The 24,568-nt window shown below is 38.8% G+C and overlaps 3 protein-coding genes across 5 annotated transcripts in view; 1 reads left to right on the top strand and 2 right to left on the bottom strand.

The window, feature by feature from the left end:
- Positions 1 to 290: 290 nt before the first annotated feature.
- stxbp2 (syntaxin binding protein 2) lies at positions 291 to 9,972 on the bottom strand. The gene is made up of 19 exons (XM_080487051.1): positions 9,869 to 9,972; positions 8,722 to 8,771; positions 8,561 to 8,642; positions 8,163 to 8,239; positions 8,004 to 8,079; positions 7,783 to 7,886; positions 7,189 to 7,337; positions 7,012 to 7,096; positions 6,335 to 6,465; positions 6,112 to 6,219; positions 5,613 to 5,670; positions 5,347 to 5,412; positions 4,839 to 4,919; positions 3,204 to 3,345; positions 2,984 to 3,090; positions 2,803 to 2,901; positions 2,632 to 2,717; positions 1,759 to 1,919; positions 291 to 1,668 (listed from the first exon to the last, which is right to left on the bottom strand). The coding sequence occupies exons 1-19, from the start codon at positions 9,903 to 9,905 to the stop codon at positions 1,589 to 1,591; spliced, it is 1,779 nt and encodes a 592-aa protein (XP_080343177.1). The 5' UTR covers positions 9,906 to 9,972; the 3' UTR covers positions 291 to 1,588.
- Positions 9,973 to 11,385: 1,413 nt separating this feature from the next.
- On the bottom strand, positions 11,386 to 15,338 carry pet100 (PET100 cytochrome c oxidase chaperone). Its single transcript, XM_080488395.1, has 5 exons — positions 14,780 to 15,338; positions 12,951 to 13,146; positions 12,689 to 12,775; positions 12,539 to 12,571; positions 11,386 to 11,828 (listed from the first exon to the last, which is right to left on the bottom strand). The coding sequence occupies exons 2-5, from the start codon at positions 12,975 to 12,977 to the stop codon at positions 11,739 to 11,741; spliced, it is 237 nt and encodes a 78-aa protein (XP_080344521.1). The 5' UTR covers positions 12,978 to 13,146; positions 14,780 to 15,338; the 3' UTR covers positions 11,386 to 11,738.
- The window catches only part of brd4 (bromodomain containing 4), a 28,644-nt gene continuing 18,791 nt past the window's right edge, over positions 14,716 to 24,568 (top strand). Inside the window, exon 1 of one of the 3 annotated variants that reach the window (XM_080488394.1) lies at positions 14,716 to 14,748. Coding sequence is in view for 2 of the 3 variants with exons in the window: in XM_080488393.1 (XP_080344519.1) it covers positions 24,279 to 24,376 (98 nt within the window). In the remaining variant the exon portion in view is untranslated. Of the gene's footprint in view, positions 14,749 to 23,635; positions 24,377 to 24,568 lie in introns of those variants that run through there. The other 2 variants (XM_080488393.1, XM_080488392.1) reach the window with 2 other exon arrangements.

Genomic DNA, 24,568 nt, shown 5'->3' with positions numbered 1-24,568 from the left:
CAGACTAAAACTTATCAGAAAAAAAATGTTAAAAAAAAAAAAAAGGTCTTACTTTTGTATAAATAATTCATCCATCCATCCATACTCTATACCGCTTATCCTGTTCAGGGTCACTGCGCACTGGAGCCGATTGCAGCTTACTATGGGCGAGGTCAGGATACACTCTGGACAGGTCGGCAGTCTGCAGAACTATTAAAAAAATATATGTATACACTTTACCAGACTGAAAAAAACTAAGAATGTGTGCGTGAATCAGGATGACTGTACATAGCAATAAAGGCACCGTGTATAGGTGAAATTAATCCAAACAGCTTTAATCCGAGGCTCACATCCATTCACACTAAGGACTATTTATGCCACCAATCGACATCACGTGGATGTTTTTGGACAGTGGGAGGAAATCCGAGTACCCAGAGGAAACCGATGCACACAAGGGTAGAACATGGAAATTTAAAAAAGTAAAACTGTTTAAGAAATATTTAAGAAAGATAGTTTTACTTTGGGATTAGCGTGTATGGCAAGTTTTCATACATGTCATTGACATTAACTGGAGTACAACGGTCACAGCCTGAAAAAGGCCAACAAAGCCTAGAAGGTAGGGTGGGAGGAAACTGGATCTTATTCCAGCGGGTATAGAAAAAACACAATTGGGGCAAGTTGCTAATTCACCACAGTAAATGCACAAGCAGACACACTCATACAGTCAAGCTTCGACTCACCAACAAACCTAACAAGGGTGTATTTGTATTCTAGGCAGCCCCAGTAACAAGAGAAAAGCCAGTCACAGGAAGAACACGCAAATTCAACGTAGAGAATGAAAATACAGATTTTCTTTCTCTAAGGCACAAGTGCCAACCCCTACACCCCAATAAAGTCCTGTTCCATAATGGGTTGAGTTAAAATGCAGACTGACAGTAAAAAAAGTAAAAGGCATGATTTGAAGTGAACATTATGCTTCTTTAATTGCTTATTTTTTAACAACAAAGAAACAAACACCAAGCACAATTGCTCCCAGCAATATATTAATCAATGTATGTGATAAATGTGTAACATTTTTTAACACAGCAGTTAAGATATTTTATCTGTCAATGAATTTGACAGGTACCTGGTAAAGAAAAAGGTACCTGGAAGGACATAGGTTATATGCACAGAAAACATAAAGTGAACTTTGACTTGAATAAGACATTTGGTGCAATAATATATGTATATGTGTTTAATGTATTGTAGGAATGATGCAGTTTCTAAGTGCATAATGAGGCAAATCGGATACATAGTAACAAAATAGATTTCTATGACAATAGTGGAATGATCGTTATATTAAAGTCTAATTACATATTTAAATATAACTTTAATCACAGCAGTATACAATGACCTGATTCACAACAAACAACAAACAAGTCCTTCAGAAATACAATAAACAATCAGAAAAGGTTTCCTTTGATGGCTACATCTACAAACTCTCTTCATTTATCTTCAGGTGTAAGAGATATGAAAGAAAAAAAAAAGAATACCAGCAACCAATCATCTCAATGAAAGTATAAACCCTTAATCCAGTGTCTACTTAAATTGTTATAGCAGGTCAAACTGTTTAACAATCAGGATTAGGAACTTGGTCCAGACTCTTCAGGTCATCCAGGAAGCTGGTTGGAGTCAGGATGTGGGAGGACCCTGTTAAACATAAAATAATGTGCACATTTTAAAGACATCCTAGTCTTGAAAGAAACAACCATTTTGACATGTTCAACAACAATTACTTACCAATCAACACTTCCCATTTCCCAACAGTGCCTTGGGTAACTTCATAAGCCGAGCGCATCTCGGAGTGTGACACTCCCCCGATCATGACAATGATGAGCCGAGGGCCAGAACGATACTCAGTTGGAGATTTATTTTTGTGCCAATGTCCAAAACGTGCACTACTGCAAAAGAATTACAACAATGATTGAACAAGTAATTAAAAATAATGCTTACTGTCGCATACCAATTTCTGTTACTTAATGATCATCCATAACAATTTCAAACAGTAAATGTCAAAAGTGTTGTGAAAACATTGATCATTAATGTGCAGGTAGAATTCTAAATACACAGCTCAAATAAATATTTGTGAAACTGCTATGTCTGCTTTCGTACAGCCTGCTGATACTTGAGTTTTATTATTAATGACTACTCATCCTTAATTCTGCACTTTGCTTAAAAGGAAGCAGGGGAGTATTGTGCATTATGCAGATTATAAGTGAACCCAGGTCCATCAAAGTGGTTTGTATAAGCACCATCATCATGATGGGAATCCCACGGGGCATTAAAAACTATTCTTAGCAAAACTGACTTAATTTCACCTTCTTCTTTTTTTTTTTTTTTTTTTTTTTTTAACTCTAGCCCACTTTGTCAAAAACCTGACTTCAACCCTGTCACAGGGATAAAAGCTTCTATTTGACAACATCATCTGTCTACAACTTATTATATCCGTTGCTTTAAATAACAATAAAAACAAAAACAGTAAAAAAGAAAATACATAGACATTAAACTTGTTGTTTTTCATGTTAGTTGTTAAGCTTTTCCAGTATGTATCGGTTGTATGATCTCTGATAAACTAAATGAAAATATGAATTTCTGTTTGTTTTCAGAACCAACCTGACTGCAGTCTGAGTTGTGTTGACGGGGGCAGGATCAGCGATGAACGGCCACTGCTTTCGGTCCAGTTTGTCTTCTATGGCATTCTATAATACATCAGCAGATGCAGTAAAAAAAACAAAAAAAAACTGAAAGCATAACTACACACCTGCAACTACTAGTCATACATACCTCCATGACGTCCTTGATGATGGGTGTCCACCTCGAGAGCTGGTATGTGCTCTCTGTGCGCTGCTTGCGCTCCGGTTGTGCTTTCCCTGCATTGCGGCCCTAAGATGTGGCACATGTGACATCGTTAATAGAGAGTACCACAACAGTGACACTGTAGCCAAACCTATGCCAGATGACGTACCCCCTCAATGATGTTACAGCCCAGGTTCTGCAGGTTGGTAATAATGTTGCTGTCAGACTGGATGTTTGCATGCTGGATGAGCTTCGCGAGGTTCTCCTCGCCGATGCCTACAAAGACATCCAGACTGTTAACCAACTGTGAAAGCCTTCAGATCATTTGGTGTCGTGTTATTCATAAAAAATAAACATGAGGGAATGACCAGAAACGGAATCACACACACCTTTTTTCTTGTGAAATATGTACAGCAGTATGATACGGAGTTTGTCATAAGCCTCGTTTTCATTGTTCAGCAGCACCGGAACAATGCTCTTCATAGCGTCTTTAAGGTGTTCCCCTTCAGCATTTTCTCCCATTGCTAGGTCCTGTGAAACATCCATCTGGTTAAATATTACCTGCTACCACGCTTTCAATCATCAGCCAGGTCTGCTGACAACCAACGTACAAGGCAGCTGACAAGGAGAGGCATGTTGTCCTTACACCGTTTCCCCAATGCTTTTTCCAAATGTGATTCCTTTATGATCAGACTGTCAATACTGTAATAGTATGATCACTTTGACATCTATAAGGCTAGCTTGCATACATTGTGACAGGAAAAACGTAATCATGTTTTTTTTCTTGGTGAGAAACAAACTGTCCCACACACTGCCGAGTAAGTTTACAGGATTACATTTCTGATGAAGTAATGATGTCAAAGTAAGAACAAGAAGTGTCGACTTATGTTTAGCTTTGGGATTTGCCTGTAATGCATTGCTGTCCGAACAATTCATACTCGGCATTGCATTGTATTTGTAGTAATCCTTGTAGAGGCCACTCACCAACAATAATTTTGGTGAGCCACTGAAGGACCATTTCATCTCTGACATTACAGGCATGAACTGGGTAGCCCAAACAATGTGGAACACTTAAATGGTTGCCGACAGAGAAATGTAGCTGTTGTGAACTACACTGAACACCCTGAAGCCAAAACATGCCCGTTGGATTAAAAAAGCAGCTTTCAGACATGCCGACAATCCATTAATGCAGCCAAGGGATCTACTTGCACAAAAAGGCCCATTAACACTTGGATCTCATAAGACTACAACTGTGTGTAGCTTATCATTTCACATGCGCTTGTGACTGATTGGACACAGGACTAAATGTGACCGAGCTGTTCAGGGAGACAAAGCATGTCTGGCACATACAAACACATTGCTGTTTGGTCTGCTTTGGACTGTGGCATTAGCCCAGGTTCTTTCTGAGGAAAGGATTTCCACAGTAGCAAGTGGCACATGTGTGCTATCAAATGAATTTACACTCAGAATAATGACATAACAGCTTCCTCTGCATTTCTGTTGATACATGGATGTTGATGTCCGGCCCCAAGCTTCTTATGCAATATTACGATTAAGAGTCTCCATTAAACATCACCACACCACGGAAAATACCCCAGAAGTGCTATTAATAAAGACTCTATCACATTGAGGTCACTTAGTGTTCAGAGAGAGTGGAATAGAGTAATTCCATGTCATACATTCTCTCAAAGATACTTAGTATCAATGTAACACAGTGAGACATTTTAGTTGATGCGCTGCAACATAAAAGTGAGACCCGCAGGTTGTTTGGCAACAATGCATGAGCAGACAGACAGCAAAAATTATAAAGACCACAAGGTCATTTACTAGAAACTAAAGCTCTATGGATCAAGAGAACATCCGTTTCTAATTATATATGCAATGTACATGACAACAACAAAACCAGATTTCATATTATAACAATCACCTTTTTTCTTTTGACTGTAAAACTAATAGCAAAAAAACCCCAAAAACATGTCAACAAAATTGATCATTTCAGTAAGTCCTTCCACAAAGTTACTGACCTGCTCCACTTCGCAGAGTTTATCCAGAGTGGCCTTGAACTTCTTCATGCAAGCTTCAGCAAGGTGCAAGTGAGTCGAGTACTGTGAAGGAAAAGTCATGAAGACTCATGATTACTTCTGTTGTAATAAGAAAAGAATTTGACAGACAACTTCTATCTGCAGGATAAGAGATACGAGAGAAGCTTTATGAAGCAGGTATACATACAAATAAGAGATGGGAGATTTATTTCTATGATGGACAGTCAGTGTATAGGCACATTATTGGAAATATTGTCCATTTTTAGTTCAGTGTAGCTCAGACTAATGGTATACCAAAATAAAAAGGCATATCCTGTTTAACAGCATAGCATTTCATTAAAAAAAACAAAAACAAACATGTTCTCTTAAAATTAGTTAAGAATGCAAAGGAATAATTCACTACTGTCACCAGGATACATCAATGACTTTCCAACAGAAACAACACATTCTCAGATTATGACATTAAACTCTTTTTTTTTGGCTCACTCACCATGCTCAGCTCTTTCTGATACTGCGGCATCTTCTTCAACATCTGTGACAGATCCTTTATGTTGGCCTGAAATGAAACAATATTTACAAAAATCTGTTAGAATTATTGTGACAGACAGGCGACCCTGCCCTCGCCCACAGCAGGCTGGAATTGGCTCCAGCAGCCCGGGACCCTGAACTGGATAAGCAGGAAAGATGATGGATGTGTGTATGTTAGAAGCATCTTTTCGTTGTATTGGGGATGAGTGAAACGCGTGTAACACTCACATTGTCCGTGCACATTCTCTTGCTCTCACAAAAGGTGCGCAGAAGCTCAGTCACCTTCCTGCAACGATAAGTTGAGAATATGATTATTGCCCAGTGAAAAATCACTCTCTGACCAATCTTTAAGAAAGCTAATCAAGTGCTTTGTGTTTTTGTAATGATTTAACTTACATTTTTCCATTTAGAACATTGTGGTTTGCTATGTATTTTAGGGCCTGACTCACTGATTTGTTTTCTCAAATAAGCACATTTCTTCAGGAAAGCAGAACACTTAACACTGGGATCAAAACAACTTTCCTACAGTCTCTAAACACTTCATTTCTTGCGTTTCCACACTAAAGCGATTAAGCACAACAGAGCTGACATTAATTATGCATTGAATGTTCAATTTTGTTTGTGAAAGCTTCAAGCCAAGAATTGTTGAAAATGACAAGGAAAGCTAGATCTCTCTCTCTATATATATACATATATATATGTATAAAAAGAGTTGTGGAAAACTTACTTAGTGACATCAGCGATGTGCATATGCCTGAGTTGAACCCAGAGCTCATCATCTTCATCCAGTAACACTTCTCTTTCCTTTGAATTTCCAATGCCAGTTGTCTGATAACTTAATATTGAAGAAGCAGTGTTACCACTAATTAATATGAAAGAAACTAAACGTAAAAGACAGCACAGACACCAAAAAAGCAAATTAGCTCATTTGAAATTAAGGTGCAACTCACGTATAAATATCTTGTTTGATATCCAGCAAGTCGTAGGCCATTGCTTGGAAGGTCAGCTCATGGAGAATCGGTGAGATTGGATCAAATCCACGATCAACAATCAGAAGCTGAGATCGAGCCTTATCTGGACCCTAAAACAATTAGCATTCGGGTTACATTGTAATAAGGATGGCTCTTTTTTGCTTCACATTACTATGAAAACACGATGTGGGCAGCAACAACACACAGGTTAGACAGACATGCAGTGCATTTTGTGAAACTGTCGTACAGAGAAGCTCAGTTTCACTGGAGGATGCAATATAAGCCAATGCTTGCACACAGTTGCAAAGTCAAAGAAATACAAGCAATAGTAAAGAGAGAGAACAAAAATACATGCCTGTTCAGACCCATCTCAGGAGTGAGGAAATTGTAAGCTAAGGAAAATGAAAATGAAAACCAGAGGGAAAAGAAAGAAACAATCCGGCCAAGTGTGAGAAAAATAAACAGAAATTAAAAGGGAAATCGCAGAAAAGTGTACAACCTATGAAGATTAAGAGTTGAAGAACCGCACATGAAGCTTGCTCCCTTATTTAGAAAAGACAGTTTACCAAAAAAATGTAGTAAGAATAAGGACACTTTACTTTCTTAAAGCAAGCGATTGTATTTTCAGAGTGTATGAGAATGGTTGGGGTCTTTACCTCTCCCATGCTTGGGTTGTCTGCCTTGTGAGCAGTGAGTCGCTGGTAAACCTCTTCAGCCAATCTGGCATTCTCCTCAGGCCCCCTAACAAAAATAAATAAATGCACCTTTGAATCAGCAGACAGATTTAGAAGTGAACTAATTACAAGAAGACTTTTAATAAAAGGTCTCAGTACTTCCGGTAACGAACAGCTGGGTACTCCTTAAGAGTGTCGCACAGGGTTGCAATCTGCTCTGCCAAGCTTTCAATCATTTTGTCTCGGTTTTCATTTGGTTTCGAACTGTAGAAGGAGTACAGGGAATTTGGGTGATCCAGGGAGAACACCTGCAGGAGAGAGATGGGGGGGGTGAGGTTTGTCTCATTTTGGTTCATTCACAAAAATCCAACATGTGTAGTTTTTTTAATTAACTGAGAAAATGTAGTTGGAAATCTGATGATTACAGTAAAGAAAAGACAAGAAATTACAATCGGCTTTATGCAAGTTATATCTTTTAGGTATGTTTGAGGTTAAAAACCCACTACCTGTGTGTGGCTTTACCTTAAGCATTGGAAAAAAATTGTTATGACAATGGCTGAAATGAAAAGGCTCCAACAAACCCTCCAATGTTTACCTGATCAGATTCAACAGATAGAATCATTGACCACAAGTAATGAAAGTAACACTCAAAACAATTAAAAAAAAAAAAATCATTGGAAAATAAAACCCAGAAGTGTATAGCAACTGTATGTTGGCTTAATAAGTTATTTTTAGGTTAAGAAAATTCTTCACCTGAGACTCATATGGCAAGAAAGCAACATTGATCTCTTTTAAGGTCTTGACAACCTTGGCAACTCTGGACTTTCCAATCTCAGCAAAAAGCGCATCTGGGCAAGCTGTCAAGGGAAGAGAGAGTATAATCCAAAAAGTTATCAAATTACTCAATATACGCTTTTTTACACCGTACAAAATACTGACACGTTTGTTCAATATAGGGAAGTTTTCAATCTTACTGTCAGTGAAGAAAATGTGGGCTGCTTTGTAAGTGAAGGTGGCGTCTTTGAAGTCATTGATAAGGGCACGAACTGACTGTAATCAAAAATAATTAAAATTGAGAATGCATGTTGAACAGACAGAGGTGCAAGTTTAAAAGATCTAAAGAAAAGGCGGACCTTCTCCACAGGAGAAATCAAATAAATGGCCTCCAAACTGGAGATGGGCTCCCTGCGCTTGTTGAGATCCTCCACAACTGAAAAAAACAGAGATGAATGAGACCTCAACATAACTCGAATAACACACTTGGAAATAAAACATTAGTATCAGAATCTGGTCAAATAAAATAAAAAATTCAAAACTGTGAAAATATGCTTATCAAAGCTTTTTCCAGGAGTATCCTTTCTGGTATAATTTGCATCTTTATTTTATTAAAATGAGTGATCATTTATGCTCAGATGTTGCAGTTGTTGCCAAAGTAAAATTATTGGCTAATATGAAAACATAAAGAGGATTTTTTTGCATGGCTATGGGTAAACAAACAGGATTGATGACTATTAATTAAATTATTACTTACTGGTTACCCCTTCTGCCAAAATGTCAGACATCTTGCAGCAAGAGGACAGAATCCGCATGCTCATATGATCCACAATGAGAACCTAAAAAGCAACAAAATGTAAAGAGTTAAAATATTGAAGCTTAAAATCAGAAGACTTCAGAAAACCGGCTAATGTTTACCCTCCATTCTCCATCCTTCTTGACACTTTTGATGACGCCATTGAGGATTTCTATAGGGGAAAAAGATAAATAGCAATATATAAAAATGTAGATTTGTAAACTTTTCTTCTCAGATTGTGTCGACTGAACTGTTGGGACACATGACAGACTTTCAACAAGTGTGATACGTGTGTAAAGCTCCAAGTCAGAAACCACAAATTTTCTACGAATGCCATATTCTGCAGATGTCTTTATAAATTCGGTCACTTTCATATAACTTTCTGGTATCATAACGTTAAGACAACACTGCTTGAATTAAGTGCAATATTACTGGGTATTCCCTGTACACCTGGACCTTTTATTCACCAAATTGCCCCCATTGTACATGAATTGTGACAGTGTTAGAACTATTGTGCAAATCAAAAGTCATTTTATCACTATGATCATTTCCCAGGGCAGCTATTTATAGTCTTTGGCACCAGGCTACTCCCCCCCTAAGCCAAACGGCTTGCTCTGGCTCTGTATTGAAGATACTGGCTATTTCTTGATCAGCACGTTGCCAGTACTTTTAATAGTCCGCATAAGCAAAGAGTGTGGGCAGGTATATAAAAATGAAGAAGTAAACACATCTGATATCTTAGCTCTACTTCCTTGTTCACGCCTCAAGATAAACAATTTTAATAAAAGTATCATCAATTTATGTGGCCACCTGTGTGACTGGCATTGCAGATTATTGAAATGGGACATCTTTAAGTGACCAAAGTAAATATCCAAGAGAAGATGTGACTTTGTTTACCTGCTCAGAGAGTAAACACCTCAGCTGATGGGCAGTTACTTCCTTTAATATCAGCTAACTAGCATTAGCCTCGAACTTGTGATGTCACGTCACGACAGTCAACATATCACACGTAACAAGCCATCGAAGTGTTTCCTTCACATACAACAATACATCTCATGATATCTGACATGTTGAACGACATCTGTTCTTTGACGACATTAGCCCTTCAGTGGGAGTGAAGCAGGAAGAAGCCGTTGGTGGACCGACGCCATAGTTTCTATTCAACAACCTGAGCGTCACTTCAACTAGCGGCTTCACTCTTATCTATCTGATGTTTCAATCGTGGTAAACTTCTGCAAGAAGACAAGTTACAACAAATTTCTCACTTACTCTCTCCAACTACCGCTTTTAGTCCACTCGGGGCCATCTTGACTGCAGTCGGGTGGATAGACAGTCACTTCCTTATGTTTGTTTCAAGCCCGACTTCTGACAGCAGGATGACGCCTACTGCTGTCCATCAATGGTACTGCAACTATCTGATCCACAGCCGGGATCCATTCAGAGCAAATTCTCCAAATTTTCAGGATTAAACAATTTGGGCAAATACACCATCTATAACCATCTCTCATTTCGATAGCTTTGTGTCCATCCCATCATAAAAATGACTGTAGTAGTTCCTATCCTTCATAACGAATGGCGCTTACGAAATGGAACGAGTTGAGGGGATGAAGTAGCTGTTGTTCTGTCTGTGACATCCAGCTGGCCACTGTTCCTCACCAAAGATATTTGAGAGTATCAAATGGTAAGCCTTGGGGAAAGACATATCAGCACTTTAATGTGCTGGCTGTAAGGTTCAGCAGTTGTTTGCTTATTGTAGGGACACTTCCAGAATGCGCCTGATCAACAGGACAAACATATTTATACTTCAGGGCAAACTCGCATTGCATTTCTTCTGAGTGAGATCCTGCTTTGATGATTGGTCCTTGGAAATTAAAAAATTCCCATGGTCCCTTAATCAAAACAAGACCATTTATCAGGTTTCAGTAAAGTGTGTTAAGTGCTGCAAACAACTGTTCTGATATTAAGATGTTCTGTGCCAACTCATGTTAGAACAATCAATTCTTCAAGAATAATTTGAGGCACTACAAATGCCTTTGTAGTGTTTACCTGTTGCTTGCTTCATAAATTAACATACGGTAAGCAGAGCCTAAACAATTCACCGAGTTGCGATGGATGGTACAAATGATAAAATGTGACTGGTGAACATGAGACAATTCTGATACCAGCACACTGTGATAGAGAAATGACACTCTGTAAATCAAGTTTATAAGCAACAACATACAGTACACTGTCCCTCCATAACCCCATCATGAGTCTTTGCTCAGTCAGAAGCACAGCACTGCCATCTAATGACGGGGATTTAAAATTACCTTCTATGATAAAGAGTTTTAATTTGAGCACAAAGTGAATCTATTTACACCTGGTGACAACAGGACTCCATCAGAAAGGTACTATTGTTGTCATGAAGCCTGCTGGTGTATCACGCTGTGAAGATCAGTTACTTGAATGAAAAAACTTGTGAAGAATCAGACTCTTGACATCAAAACAGCTCCATAAGACAAAAAAAAAGATTTAGCCGTTTATCAACAAGCTGGATAATTATTTTAACTGAAAAAAAGCCAAAATATAGCCAAATATTTTCAATATGAACTTGGGAGTTTTTGCTGCTACAGATAGCTCTTACAAATATTGCTTTGTAATGGACACTTACCATTTAGCTTGTTTTATGTTTGTATTTACTAAAATAAATCTGTAGAGCTTTTTCTTTTTACAAGCCATTATTTCTATCTGTTGGTATGTGTAAATAGGGTTAATCAAACACACACAACACATGAAAAAATATCACATATCACATTTATAGACACAACTTAGAAAGAAAATCAATAAATCAAATTAAATATACAACGCAAAATAATTTAGGACATTGATCACTGCAAAACCAACTGATAAAATATTAGACATTTTAACAGTCACATACTGTGAGAAAATGTTGCATGAAAATATACAACATGATTTTACATAAACATCAGTAAATCTTGGAAAAAATTCCAGCGCATCATCAGGATGTGTCCTCTTGAGAGTTTTTCCACAACAGTGTTATCTTTCTCGTCCACCAGGTTTTCTTGCTCCCAAAACACATCGTTGCATAATCCTTCACAGGTGGTGCAGGGAAATTAGGCACAACTTTTACACACGATCCTCAGTTTTCCGACTCTTGAGCCAGAGTTTTCAACATCCCCCGCTCCTTACGAGCACGCATTCGCTCTTTGAAGTCCTCCAATTCTTTCCTCTAAAAACATTGCAAGTAAAGAACAACAGAATGTTATGAGAAGGCTAAAAAAAAGAATAAAAAACAAAAAAGCGGACATTCTTGAAAATTCTATAATTTATGAATAAAACGGCTGGATTATATTCTAAAGTATAAAAAAGTGTTTTTTCCTCAATCCAAATCTCAGAAGTGTGTAATATCAACATGAACATGATCACAAAAGCAGTATTAAGCAACAGCATTCCCAAAATCTGTATGACATTTTCTATATATTTGATATATACAAATCATTCATGTGACAGCTAAATGCAGGGTTTCCAGATTGAGCATGTTTCTGCCCGATTGCGTTTTTTTGAAACATATTGGGCCAGAAAAAATTGTGCTGAACGGGCTGATGGAAAGAATTGAGCTGTGTTACACCACAGTCAGGTTTCAGAGAACACTTCTTGAAAAATATCCTACCTAATATATGACTATGCTTTGTTTTCAAAGTTTTCACAGTTTGAGAAGCATTTTAATTTCGAGGAGAAAATCATTCAATGAAGACATTTGAAAAACATTTGTTTGTGTATGACGTAATTTCAATCTAATCATTATCTGTGTTAGTGAAATTACAGTGTGTGTGTGTGTGTGTGTGTGTGTGTGTGTGTGTGTGTGTGTGTGTGTGTGTGTGTGTGTGTGTGTGTGTGTGTGTGTGTGTGTGTGTGTGTGTGTGTGTGTATCACACTGACCTGCAGTCCTTCGTCAGGTGGGAAGATTTCCCTCTGGATTACCAAAAATGGCAGCAATCGCACAGAAAAATGGAGACAATGGTATTAAAAATAATAAACTGTAGTGATAAAAACAAAATGATTTGTCACAACTTAACAAGCATAACAGACCTTTCTCTTTACTATATATTCCTCGAAGTACTCTGCTTGGTTCGAGATCCAAAACATGGCCACGGGAAAAGATAAATACAGCATCATCTGCGCAAAACAAACACAAATATACTTGCATGAGAGACTCAAAGTAACACCAACTCATTCGGAATCCGTAATAACAAGATCACAAACTAACCACGTGGAAATTTGGACAGATGCAAACATTAAGATCATCACGTCTTCGACGTCAATAAAGAATGATTAAAAATGTAATACTTACACGAAACACTTCGATTTTAACTCCCATCTTTACATAAACCAGTCGCAGTAAGTTGTTATCTAAACTTCGATCATAACCAAGGACCTTCAATTCACTTCCGGGTTTCCGAAGTCGTGACACGTGAGTCTTCTTCTTCTTTTGTGTTCTCTAGCAGTTTGCTACCTATTCCAAAGGAGCATTACCGCCACCTACTGGGCTGGAGTTGGAACGAGATTAGGCAGTTACAGTAGAGTTTATCCGAAATTCTTCCTATTAATTTTGTGACGCATGCGTCCCTGGAGGCAGAAGTAAATAATCACTTTTTTTTTTCAAAGATGCTTCATTATTATTATTATTATTATTATTATTATTATTATTATTATTATTATTATTATTATTAAAGCAAGTATTTGTTTGGCAATTTCTTTGATTGAATATATTGTGAATCACATGCTGTCCACTCGGAGGCTCTAAACCACATTTGACCAGATGTGTATTTCTCTATGGATAAGAGATGTATGTTTCTGCATCTAACAAATAAAAAAAGTAAATTATCAACTCGTATTTTATTTGCTTACCCTTGCTAAAGGGTAGGATTCTCAGTTTTGTCAAATTGAACAACGAATTTGGACGAGCCTTACAAATGTGCCACAATGTTTTTGAGCAGTACAGCTGTTGCAGTTTATACAGAAATAATTAGGTTGAAATTTTTCATAGAAGTTCAGTCCATTAAACAAAGTAATGCATAGAAAACAAACAAACTACATAAAAAAAACCCATTTTAAAGTACAATCATTTGGATTAATGAAGAACAACGGTGAAATCCAAAAGATAAAATAGAATCATAAAAACCTGAGCAGCTGTGGAAGAATGAATAAAACTCATACACTATTTGAAAAGATGTTTCCATGAATTAAGATAATTGGAAATATTGTTGATTATCATAGTTTTTGAATTATCTATCTGACTGGTAGCGAAAAAAGGGTGTTGGAATTGTGTCACTCTTGCTCGCAAACGTTTTAAAGCCATTTCAGCATTTCATGATATGTGTGGTCATATAAAGCAGTTGTTCTTGGTCCACATGTATGCTGTTTTTTATATTCTGTATATTTTCTCTCCATTATTATTGATTGGAAATATACACGGATCGCAAAATACAAGATAAAATATGTAAAAAATCAACAGATAAAAAGATAGAAAAGGAAGAGGTTGACAACAATATTCACATCATTCTTTTTCTCCATGCATTTCAAAAATGGAAAATAGTGGCATAGTTCCTTATGAAAAGGGCGGAAATTTGGTTTGGTTTTCCTCTATCTATTTTGTGTGTATAGAATTTCCCAGTCATTTAAATTATGTCAATGGAAATCGACAGAACGATTGTCAAACTTGCAAAACAATGAAACTATGCAAGTCTACTCAAAAACTAATTACTAAATTTGCAGTTTACTGCTCAGTTGTCTCACTGTCCTTTTCACAGAAAGAACAACTGTTGTAATCAAAACTAAATTTACGTCTCAAATAGTCAGCAGAATGTTAGATATTATCAAGTGTTTTGAAGTGAACTCCCTTCGCATTTGGGGCCACGGGAAGATTTAAAAATGTAGATCCTAACTTTTTGGGCATTTTGGTCCACATATATGCTGTTTTTATACTCTCTGTAGGGTTTCTCTGCGGTTGCCGCTAAATCGCAGTCGGTACGTGACGCGTCGCTTGCGTGCCGAAACGAAGACCTACGCGTGACGTCATCGACAACGAGAGGTGTTCAGGATCCTCGGAGAGAAAGATCCCGCGCGTCCTGGCAACCTGATAAACCCAGGTAAACGCTGTTGATTCAAACAATATTTTACCGGCCACGTTGCCTCGGTGAAAAGATCGAGTAGACAGCGATGGAGTCGGTGGCGGCGGTGTGAAGGCTCCAGACGCAGCACTGATGCCCGGCGCTCACTGATACCGTTCTGTTGCACAGCGGCCTTTGCTGGCTAGCTAGCTTGCTAGCTAAGGCTAGATAGCAGTTGTCTCTCAAAAGACACAATAACGGCACCGACGTTGTGTGTCTGTCTGTCATTCCTCGCCTGCCTCACTCACTTCTGGTCACAATTACGCTGAAATTGCTCCAGCTTATGACGGTACGACCGCCGTGTTGAGCATCAAATGCTAGTTTGCTCGTCGTCTGTCTTCTGTTGTGGGAGACGGTGACGCCGACACGGTGATGATGGCGCACACTCAGTCTGAGACTATTTGCTGAGAATGCAATCAACTGAGCTGATAACAAAAAACACAAGTGTGATGTCCATTCCCCAGAGCTTGCCCCGACCTTCTTGGGAGCTAGATATCTCCTCCTTCGTTCTGGTTTTCTCCTCTGCTCCGCACAGCACTGACGTCCATTACGAAACCCGGGCAACAATCTATGCCCTGTGGCCTATCGTTAAGGTCTTGGCTCCTCGTCAATGGTCGCTCATTACTTTCCAGTGTATTGTGTTATTCAGCGCATCTGGTAAAGGTCCTGTTCAAGAGGTGTAGGGGCTGCAGTGCACGTATCAGCACTACGATTGGGTGTTATTGACACAAAGCACTGACACTAAACCCTGGTGCTTTACCAGTTATTCACACAGGGACCGTTACTTAGCATAATGTTCTGCTGTAATCCCGATAGAGAAACCTACAGTTTTATACACGTGAAAATTGTTTTTATATACATAATTGCTTTTGTTATTGTAGTTGAAAGACCCATGTTTATCGACATCCAGGTATATCTAACTGGACACACTTACCGTTGCAGTTGTTTGCCGTATTTCTTTGACCTAAAGGTGCATAAAGATTGAAGCAGTGTAAAGAATTATGTTTACTGATTATGCATACCTTGTATTTCTTATATTTCTTCAGTATCTCGTATTTCTGTGCTCCAGGACCTAATGTATTTGGATTGTTTCAAAAATCATGGTTGAGCTTTGCATTAACCTCTCTCGGTCAGGTAGTGAAGTAGATTGTACTGGTTACACCTTATGAGTATTCAAATAAAATAATGAATTGGGTCAAAGGGGGCAATCAAACCCAGATGATTAGGCTATGAGCTACTCTATCTTGCATGTAGTACCTACTGAAACTGAACAACTGCTCCATAATACCTATGTCAAAGTGTTTTGAAGTTTCTGGGCCAGCAGTATCTTAAACGTTTTGTACGCACTGAGCACACTATCTCGTATTATAATTTTTTTTTATGTTGTGTTGCGGTCTCATCTCATAGTGACAATTCTCCTGGTTGATTTGCCTTTTCTCTGTGTAGTTTACATGTTCTTCCTGTGTCCTTGTGTTGTCTCTGGTTTGTCAAGTTTCCTCCCACAGTCTAAAATCATGCAGTTAAGGTTAAATTGTCACTCTAAAATGCCCAAAGATGTGAAGGTGACTGTGTGGTTGTCTGTCTCTCTGTGTGTGCTCTGTGATGGACTTGTGCCCTATTCATCTGCCTTTGCCAATACTCATTTGGGGTCAACTCTAGACCCCTGGCCCTGAACTGAATAAATCAGTATAGAAGATAAATGGGTGCTCCTTTCATTTATTTATTTATTTATTTCCTTTTTTGTGCTGTTCTCACTGGTTTAGTTGCCATGGTAACACCATCCTTGGCCTCATTGTTGTGAATGACCCCTGAATGAAGAAAAGAGTGTGAACTGAGAATTAATAAGTGTTCAAATAACATCTATGGTACAGTGTGAGCATATTTATTTTTCATTTTTGACATCAGTTATTTGCATTAGTTATATTTGATCCATATGCAATTAACGATTGTTTGCTCCTAAAGCATCAAGACACAAGCCATTATCGCCTGTCAGTTAGGTGCTTTTTTTTTCACTTTTCTTAATTGCAGGTGTTTGTGTTACAGGCCATGTATTGATCCATATGCTCAGTAAATCTTCTAATAGCATATTCTTTAAAAGTAGCTTTTTCCCCCCCTAAAGTATACATTAACTTTTCGGGTCTTCTCAACCAATATTATGTCACAAGTCAGTGTGCAAATCCATTGTATTGTGCTGCCCGGTTTCATAATAATGTCTCTTAGTGATAAAGCAGAACTGCCTTCTGAAGCAACAGGTAAATCTGCTCATTATCTGCCCATAACCTGTAAACACATATCACTTTTACATGTTTAAGCGACCAATTATGAGCCCAGAACTTGTCAGCATCTTGACTGTTATTGACATCATAACAGTATAGATAGTTCACTGTCAACTGATGGAAGCCCCTAATAATATTTCTGATGGTCTCACAGGTCTGGTATAGGCACAAAACTCTAGCACTTATTTACTCAAGGTTTCATCACCCCACAAACCTGCACATGAGCTCTTGAGGTTGAAGATGAATTGCATAGGTGAAGGCTTGTGCATTGGAGATGATGACTTTATTGAAAGCCCTGTCACTTCAGGTGTTGTAAACACTATTGACCCAGCATCACCTTTAAAGCTGATATGGTAAACCTCAAGAGTTGGTGAACTGCTGAATATCTACATGTCTACGGCCCTGTGTACACAGCGATTTCAATGATAAGAAAATAATTAGCTTTTGTTGCACTATGGCTGTTTATTAACAGAACAACGTTGTTAGCCTCTGAACACAGCACTGTTCAAAAACAGCTTTCAGAGGGCAATATTTTTTTAAGTGCACTGGATTCCATCTCCAGGTAAACTGAGAAAATGTCAATTTTCTTAAATACTGCATATGTGCACAATGGTCATAGGAAACTGTTTTCTTGTACATGCACAAATAGATTAACAACAATAGCAGATCTCAGAATAATGCTTGTGTTGCTCACTATTTCAAGTATTATAGCAAGTGTACATTTACTACACCATCATCCAGGTAAACACAGACCCATTTCTTACGTACACCAGATACTGAGTGGGTGTATTGTCAAAGGAGGCAACTAAAATGCGCTTGAGTGGTTAACTCATCCGGTGTTCTGCAGGTGTGCATAGTTGTATTACAAAAACAGAACACCAACTAGTGGCCTGGCAAGAAAAATGTTCTTCTAATCAAAGTTTTTTAACTTTTCAATGTTGATTCCCATAAAAGAAATATAAACAACAACACCTAATTTCACAATTTTAACAGAAATTCTGGTCACTGTAAATTGCCCATAGGTGTAAGTGATGATTAGTGCTTTTGCCACAGGGATGAGAATATCTCCTATTCGAGTCTGATTGCAGAGTTTGGCCGCTCCTCTTGTGAGTGTTTTCTCTCTGGCTACCTCAGTTTCCTCCCACAGACCAAAAACATGTGTTTTAACATTAACTGTTAAGTCTTGGGCTCCGTTTACACTACGTGTTTCATATGAAAACATTTGACATGTGGTGTCCAAAGTCAGTGAAAATGAAATTTTCTGCTTCACAGTGCAACATTTCTTAAGCTTTCCAGTTTCCATGTCCATGTAAACAGGAAAAATGCAACATTTCTGAAATGCTGAGTGCTGCACATGTGCACTACGGTCGCAGTTAATTGTTTTTCTGTACGTGTGCGAGTTAAATCACAATAATAATGACAGATCCCAGAGTAATGGTTGTGCTGCTCACTGTTTCAAGTTGATCAGCTCTTCTCACCATCATCTGGGTCACATGCAGAGACATCCTTCTTACATGGGCCTGTACGATAAAGAAAGATCCTTTAAAGGAGCAACCGCATTTTTATGTGTGCAGCTTTCATTTTCAAAACAATACCATTTAAAGGAGAACTTTTCTGAAATGACAAACAATGCTAATTCCAGTTGATTGATGTATAAACAGGGTTTCCAATTCTCTATAGGTGGGAACGTTGGCATTAGGGATGTCTTGATGGGGATTTTTGGGCCCCAATATGATATATTTTCTTTGTATATTGACCTGCAAAGTAGTTTTGTGTATAAAGTATGGCATGGACTTCATACACAAAACTACTCCTTCTTAATACTGAATTTTTTTTAACACGTCTCTTTCACATGTTCTGCAGTACGACCCATGGAACTGGCTTGCATGCAACACTGTTAAAGTTAACTGACAAGTGTCAGAATCAATCCAGTGCAATATTAATGCATTCACTGAAAGCCAGCATCCGAATTGCTTGTCTGACTATGGGAGCCTTCTCAGCTCTGAATTGTGTCACATACAGTGCATTTGCTTTGTTAAATACAATCACTATGAAAGCACTGTTAATGAACCGTCCGTGCTCCACTGAATGTTTACTTCTTAGTTGTATCTTATTTGTTGTATTGAATGAAGCACTGATGCCTCCACCTCCTGAAGTGGTGGTATTGTAGAATTTGCCTTTGGACTTTTTTGCTTCCTGTTTTGAAATATTTATACACCTCTGACATTTTACCTACTGTGTTGCTGATGCTGCTTTGGTGGAATTGTTACATGACCATTACAGAATGTCTCAAATGATAAGTATATGACCACTATTGTAAAAACAAAACAAAACAAAAACAAAGGGCACTATTTACTTGTCACAATTGATTAAATCAACACTGATACCATGCTGCTAATCTGATTGGGACATTTGTATTTTGTGTGTGATTGTTTACCTCAATGTTTTTGCCCTGTGAAGGACTGCCAACCTCAAAAGTCAGTCACTGGGGATGAGATCCCGCACTCTGCGAGAGAATTGGATGAAATTGATTTGAAGATGGATGGAAATTTTAAAACAAATTATGCTATCATCTTAAAAGTGTTTGGTGAATTGAGATTTGGAAAACATGGTCTTCGTTTTCAGTACGTAGCATTATTTCAAACAAAAACAAAACAGTTCACATAGAATATATTAGAGCACATTTCAGTCACAGGAATATTTCTAAAACCCTAAAATATCTGTACTTGAAATTGGCACTACTTTAGAATATGATATTATTTGATACAGATTTAGTGTATGCATATTAAAGGTACCATATTATGCAAAATTCGCTTTATAATGGTTCCCTAACAGTATTAGGTCTCTTGATAGCCTGTCAAGCTCCAGAAGTTAAAGTCTGTCATCTCCCTCACTTCTTGCTCCACTTTTTAGCAAATGTGTGCTTATACAGACTATTTCGAGATTTTCCCTTCACGACATCATGCAGGGGAAATAACTACATTTTAACTGTACGTACTCTGAGGTGGAACCACGTAACAGATTTGTAAACAGAAAACTATATAATATGGGACCTTTGAGTATCTCTTTCACTATATTATTCTTCCCTAACGCAAAACTGAGTCCTCACTAGTTCATGCTCTACCTTGTCTAGTTGGCAAATTGCCCGTTTCCAGTGTTCTCCACACTAGGTCCCTGTAGATTTCAGTTGCTTCAGTGCTCTTATGATTAATGGAAGTGTTCTAATACTGTCCTGCAGAGTTTCAGTGTGTACTACTGCCTCTTTTTCTGAACCAACCCCCAGTCGAAATGCACTCCTTGACTTCGTTTCCCCAGTCTTGTTACTATCGTCTCTCCCTCCCCTTTTCCTTGGGTCTGAATACAAAACCCCCTCCTTCTTTGCTGTGTCAGGGCCATCGGCTTGGCCTCCTCTGAATCGCTGTAGAATGGAGCTTCATCACTCCGGCAGCTGCTTTATTGTCTCAGGGAATGGTGCATATGGCACGTGGATGGGGAAATAGCTCTGTGAGGACACTGTCAGTGTATTGGTATGGCACAAAAGGATTGCTGCTTGTTCACTTGAGAAAACATACATCATGTATTGCAATCACAAGCCACCAAACTTTTTTACACAGGCTGGCCTGATAGTTTGACAGCATTTACATCTGTGTGTGAAAGTGTGCAAAAATAGGCTGTAAGACTGAGAGTCATCTTGTCAGCTTGATAGTGTATATTTAATGAACACCTTTTTAAAGTGGGCTTGTATTAGGTCTGGTTCAATGAGTAACACAAAGTTTTAAAGTCTTAAAAATATCCACTCTATTTAACATTGACTTCTGACTTAAATTCTGTATGTGTTCATGATCTTCTTTGGTGATTAGTGATAAGGAGGTTAAAAGTCTGGTGTCACTTCAACATGTTTAAAAGAAGCAGCATTGTCAGACAGGTCGGATGATTGTAACAAACCGTATATCAGATCTGTGTCCTGAGATCGTATCTTGAGCTGTGATTCCTGCTTGGCAGCTATGGTTATATATGGTGCCTGAGTCTGCTAACGTCACACAGAAAGATTTCTCTTCTTTCTGTGGGCTTGTTACAAGCTTGAAACATTATTAGCACTTCAGACTAAAAACTGCTACTTTGTTTAATCATTGACTAAAGATATACATTTTCTTAAATTATTGAGTTATGTCTATTATGACTTGAACTTGGTGATAAAACCCATTAGTTTGTCTCAACAGTTGAACATTGCCATTTAATAATTAGTGTAACCCAAGTCATCTGATAAGATGGTTTGTACTTCTTCCAATACAACGCAGTCATAGATAGGCATGGGTACTGAATTTGGTACTTTTAAGTCACAGTTCAAATGTGTGAAACAACTGTGATGTTGCAATAAAAAGAGTTGGATGTTGTTTTGATAATTTTGTTACAATTTACATATTGAGAAATAATTGTGTTAAACTGAAAACTTTTACATAATTTATTACCACATAAACACACAAAAGTACCAAAAATTGGTACAGTTGAGTACCGGCATTGATTCCCAGGCACCGGGTATCGGTACCGATTATCAGTACTGCATCGGTTCGAATGTGAAAGGTACCGATCCCTACTCATAGTCCTATCATAGATGTCATTTTTTGAGGTTCTCCTACAGTCGATGGCTATGAAAGATAACGAAGTTCATCACATGAATGACCTATCAGCTTTTATAATCTGAAGATGTTGAAGATTGTTAAAAGCTTTTAAGAGCTCCTTATAAACTATATTTCAAAGAAAATGTTTATCATACTTAACTATAAATTGTGCTTAACTGTTTTTAAGCATGTTAACTGTTTTTAAGCATGTTAACTGTTAACTGTTTTTAAGCATGTTGCTTTTTCTCAACCTTTCAACGAGTCTTGATCAATATTTTGTTAGCTGCCGAGAACATCCTGAGTTAATGCCCCAGCCTCTCCCTTCAAGCAAGTTTTGGTTTTCACAGACTCACTAATCCCTCCCTAATTGTTGTGATTTAAGGATAATTCTGTGAAGTGAGAGTTTATTGTCTTCAGAGATCACTTTTTTTTAATCTGCTGTGGTTCCACTAAAAGGTCTCAAAATTTGTTTGAAAAATATTTAATATATAGATTGCCGTATGAATCCTGACAAGGTTCAGTATATTGCCTAGTCCACCGGTATTGTGAATAAATTTGGCCATTTTGACATGATACCTTCAAATAAACTGATCAAGTTGAAATTACAGTGATAGGTGATCTAGTGTTTCTGTTAAGATCCCACCGGAGTATTGACCTTATTCAGTGCCTAAACTAGGGCGCCACCATATTGCATCATTTTGTCTTACAACTTCTGGTGGGTGGGACTGCTGTAGTGTTGTGTTGTTGCTCATAATAGTAGTGGCTTTGTACAGTGAACGGGGTTGACAATCTATCTTTGATTTAAGAGTTTTAAACACCGCTCATGTGGATTGACGCTCCGTGGCTAGCCAGCTGGCTGTGCGTGGATCGGTGCACTGTGTCTAGCCGTGGCGAGAGCTGTGTGTGTGTTGCTTCTCCAGTGCGCCGTAGCTATCCGTGGCTAACTTTCTGTCGGTGCTCCGTGACTCACCGGCTAGCCGTGTTTAGCATTACATGCTCCGTGCAGAGCTGTCATAACAACTGGATAATGAGGTGAAAGCAGTTGAAAGGACAACGTTCTAAACATGAAGAGGAGAGACAGGACTGTTGTGGATCAACATACGACCTGTGGATTTGAGCAGCACTGTGTAACTTTTAAAGCAACACAATCTCTGATGTAGAAGATGAGTGAGTGCAGAGTTGTCCATGTCCCACTCTGCTGTAAAGCTCATAGTTGTAATAAGGAATAAGTTTGAAAGGATTTCATCTTGGTATATTTCATATGGGATTTGAACCTTCCACAATATTGAAGTTGCAGGAACAGCTGGTTGCTCTGCTTCACGCACTCTGAGTGGTGAGCACGGTGGTTAGCATGGTGGCTAGCACTAGCTGACCGGCTGGGACTCGTGTCTGCCTTCAAAAGGTGAATTCTCCGTCTCTTGATGACAGCACACAACCCACCTTCCTACTGTGTAGATACTGGTACACCTCAGTACAGTATTAAAGTTTATCATAGCTGCTCCGTGAGCCACTAATGACAGGACGAAGATGTCACCGGAGGTTACCGCAGTCCTTTCTCATGTCGTCCTCTCAGGTCAAAATTAAGGAAGGATGAGGCAACATGATGCCAGTTTTCATGTGTTCCCACTTTAATATCCTGGTAGCATCGTTGTTTGATACGTTTTATGGTAGTTTTATAGACGAGATAAAAACACAGCGCTGCCGTCATCCACAATGTACTTTTCAGTAACTGGAAATGCTAAGACAAAATGCGGAAGAGTGGAGAACTGAAAGTGGGCGGTTCAATAGACATGAGTACTGGATGAAGAGAGGATGGAGAGCAGATAAGGGAGCACCTAAATTGGTGGGGGAAGGCACGCACACGATTACTCTGAGGGAAGAGAGTGAGTGGGGGTGGGGCAAGATAAAATGGACAGAGAGAGAAAGAAGGAAAGGGGGTGGGAGGGAGGGAGGGAGGGAGAGAGAGAGAGAGAGACTCGTGCTATTGATGGGGAAAAAGGGGAGGGGTAGTATGAGCAAGAGCCTGAGACAGGGAGGGAGGGGTGTGTGGGCTGAGGCTCGTTGAATGAGGAAGCAGCAGAGCCATTTTTACTGTTGAGCAACTGCATGCTGGTCTGCCTCTGCCTGAGAGAGGGTGAGGGAGCACACTAGAGGAATAGAGTGATCCTCCAGGACCTGATCCGATCCCTCTCCCCTCTCCTTCTGTGGTTCTCACTTTCTGCCTTGGTTCATTTAAGTTTGGAAGGCAGGAAAGAGGACACACAATGGAGAGAAGAGCCTGTGGCAACTGGGCCGTTGTACTGCTGAGAGGGGGATGGGGTAGAGAGAGGACTGGTTCACACAGCTAACACAGCCTGCCGGCTGTCGGTTTCCTACAGCCTCTCCTCCCTGCCAGGACCCACGATTTCCAGGCAGGGGCCTTTTTCCTGGAACAACCACCTTCAACTTCCACTTTGAAAACACCATGGATTACTCACCGTGTCCTCTTGGAATTTAGGATACATCCTTAAGGATACAGAAATCTTGATTTCTGTTTTGGATCAAAGGAATAACAAACTTCAGTGTATTTGTTTTTGTGCACTTTCCTGGTTTTTGGTCTCTGTGTAGTTCATAAATGGATTACAAGATGCATGCGAAGTCAAACGATTTGCTGGATTTTCAAAAACTGGATGCCCTTCTGGAAAAAATTGCACACTCGGTCTCTGTGAAAAGGTAATTTTTGTCTGATAAGAACAAACTTGTCATAGTTTTGACAGACACTGAAAACTTTACAGTCATCCAGGAACTGAATTAAACACATGGTTAAAAACTATGTTTAAAAAAACAACCTTAGAGGCAGTCTGGAGTTAGATTTCTTGGGGCTATCATATAATTCGACACAGCTTCACAATCAAGTTGAGACGT

The sequence above is a fragment of the Lipophrys pholis genome, assembly GCF_963383615.2.
Source record: "Lipophrys pholis genome assembly, chromosome: 19".
NCBI lineage: Eukaryota > Metazoa > Chordata > Actinopteri > Blenniiformes > Blenniidae > Lipophrys > Lipophrys pholis.
This window is presented reverse-complemented; position numbering and strand designations above follow the sequence as displayed.

Coding starts and splice junctions, on each gene's coding strand:
- stxbp2 (XM_080487051.1), bottom strand. CDS start 9,905: ATGGCCCCGAGTGGACTAAAAGCGGTAGTTGGAGAGA. Junction 6,466..7,011: donor ACAACCCAAGCATGGGAGAG/GTAAAGACCCCA, acceptor TAATTGTTTTAG/GGTCCAGATAAGGCTCGATC. Junction 3,091..3,203: donor CATATTTCACAAGAAAAAAG/GTGTGTGTGATT, acceptor ATGTCTTTGTAG/GCATCGGCGAGGAGAACCTC.
- pet100 (XM_080488395.1), bottom strand. CDS start 12,977: ATGGGAGTTAAAATCGAAGTGTTTCGT. Junction 12,776..12,950: donor TTAAAATCGAAGTGTTTCGT/GTAAGTATTACA, acceptor TGTTTTGCGCAG/ATGATGCTGTATTTATCTTT. Junction 11,829..12,538: donor CACCTGACGAAGGACTGCAG/GTCAGTGTGATA, acceptor CAATGTTTTTAG/AGGAAAGAATTGGAGGACTT.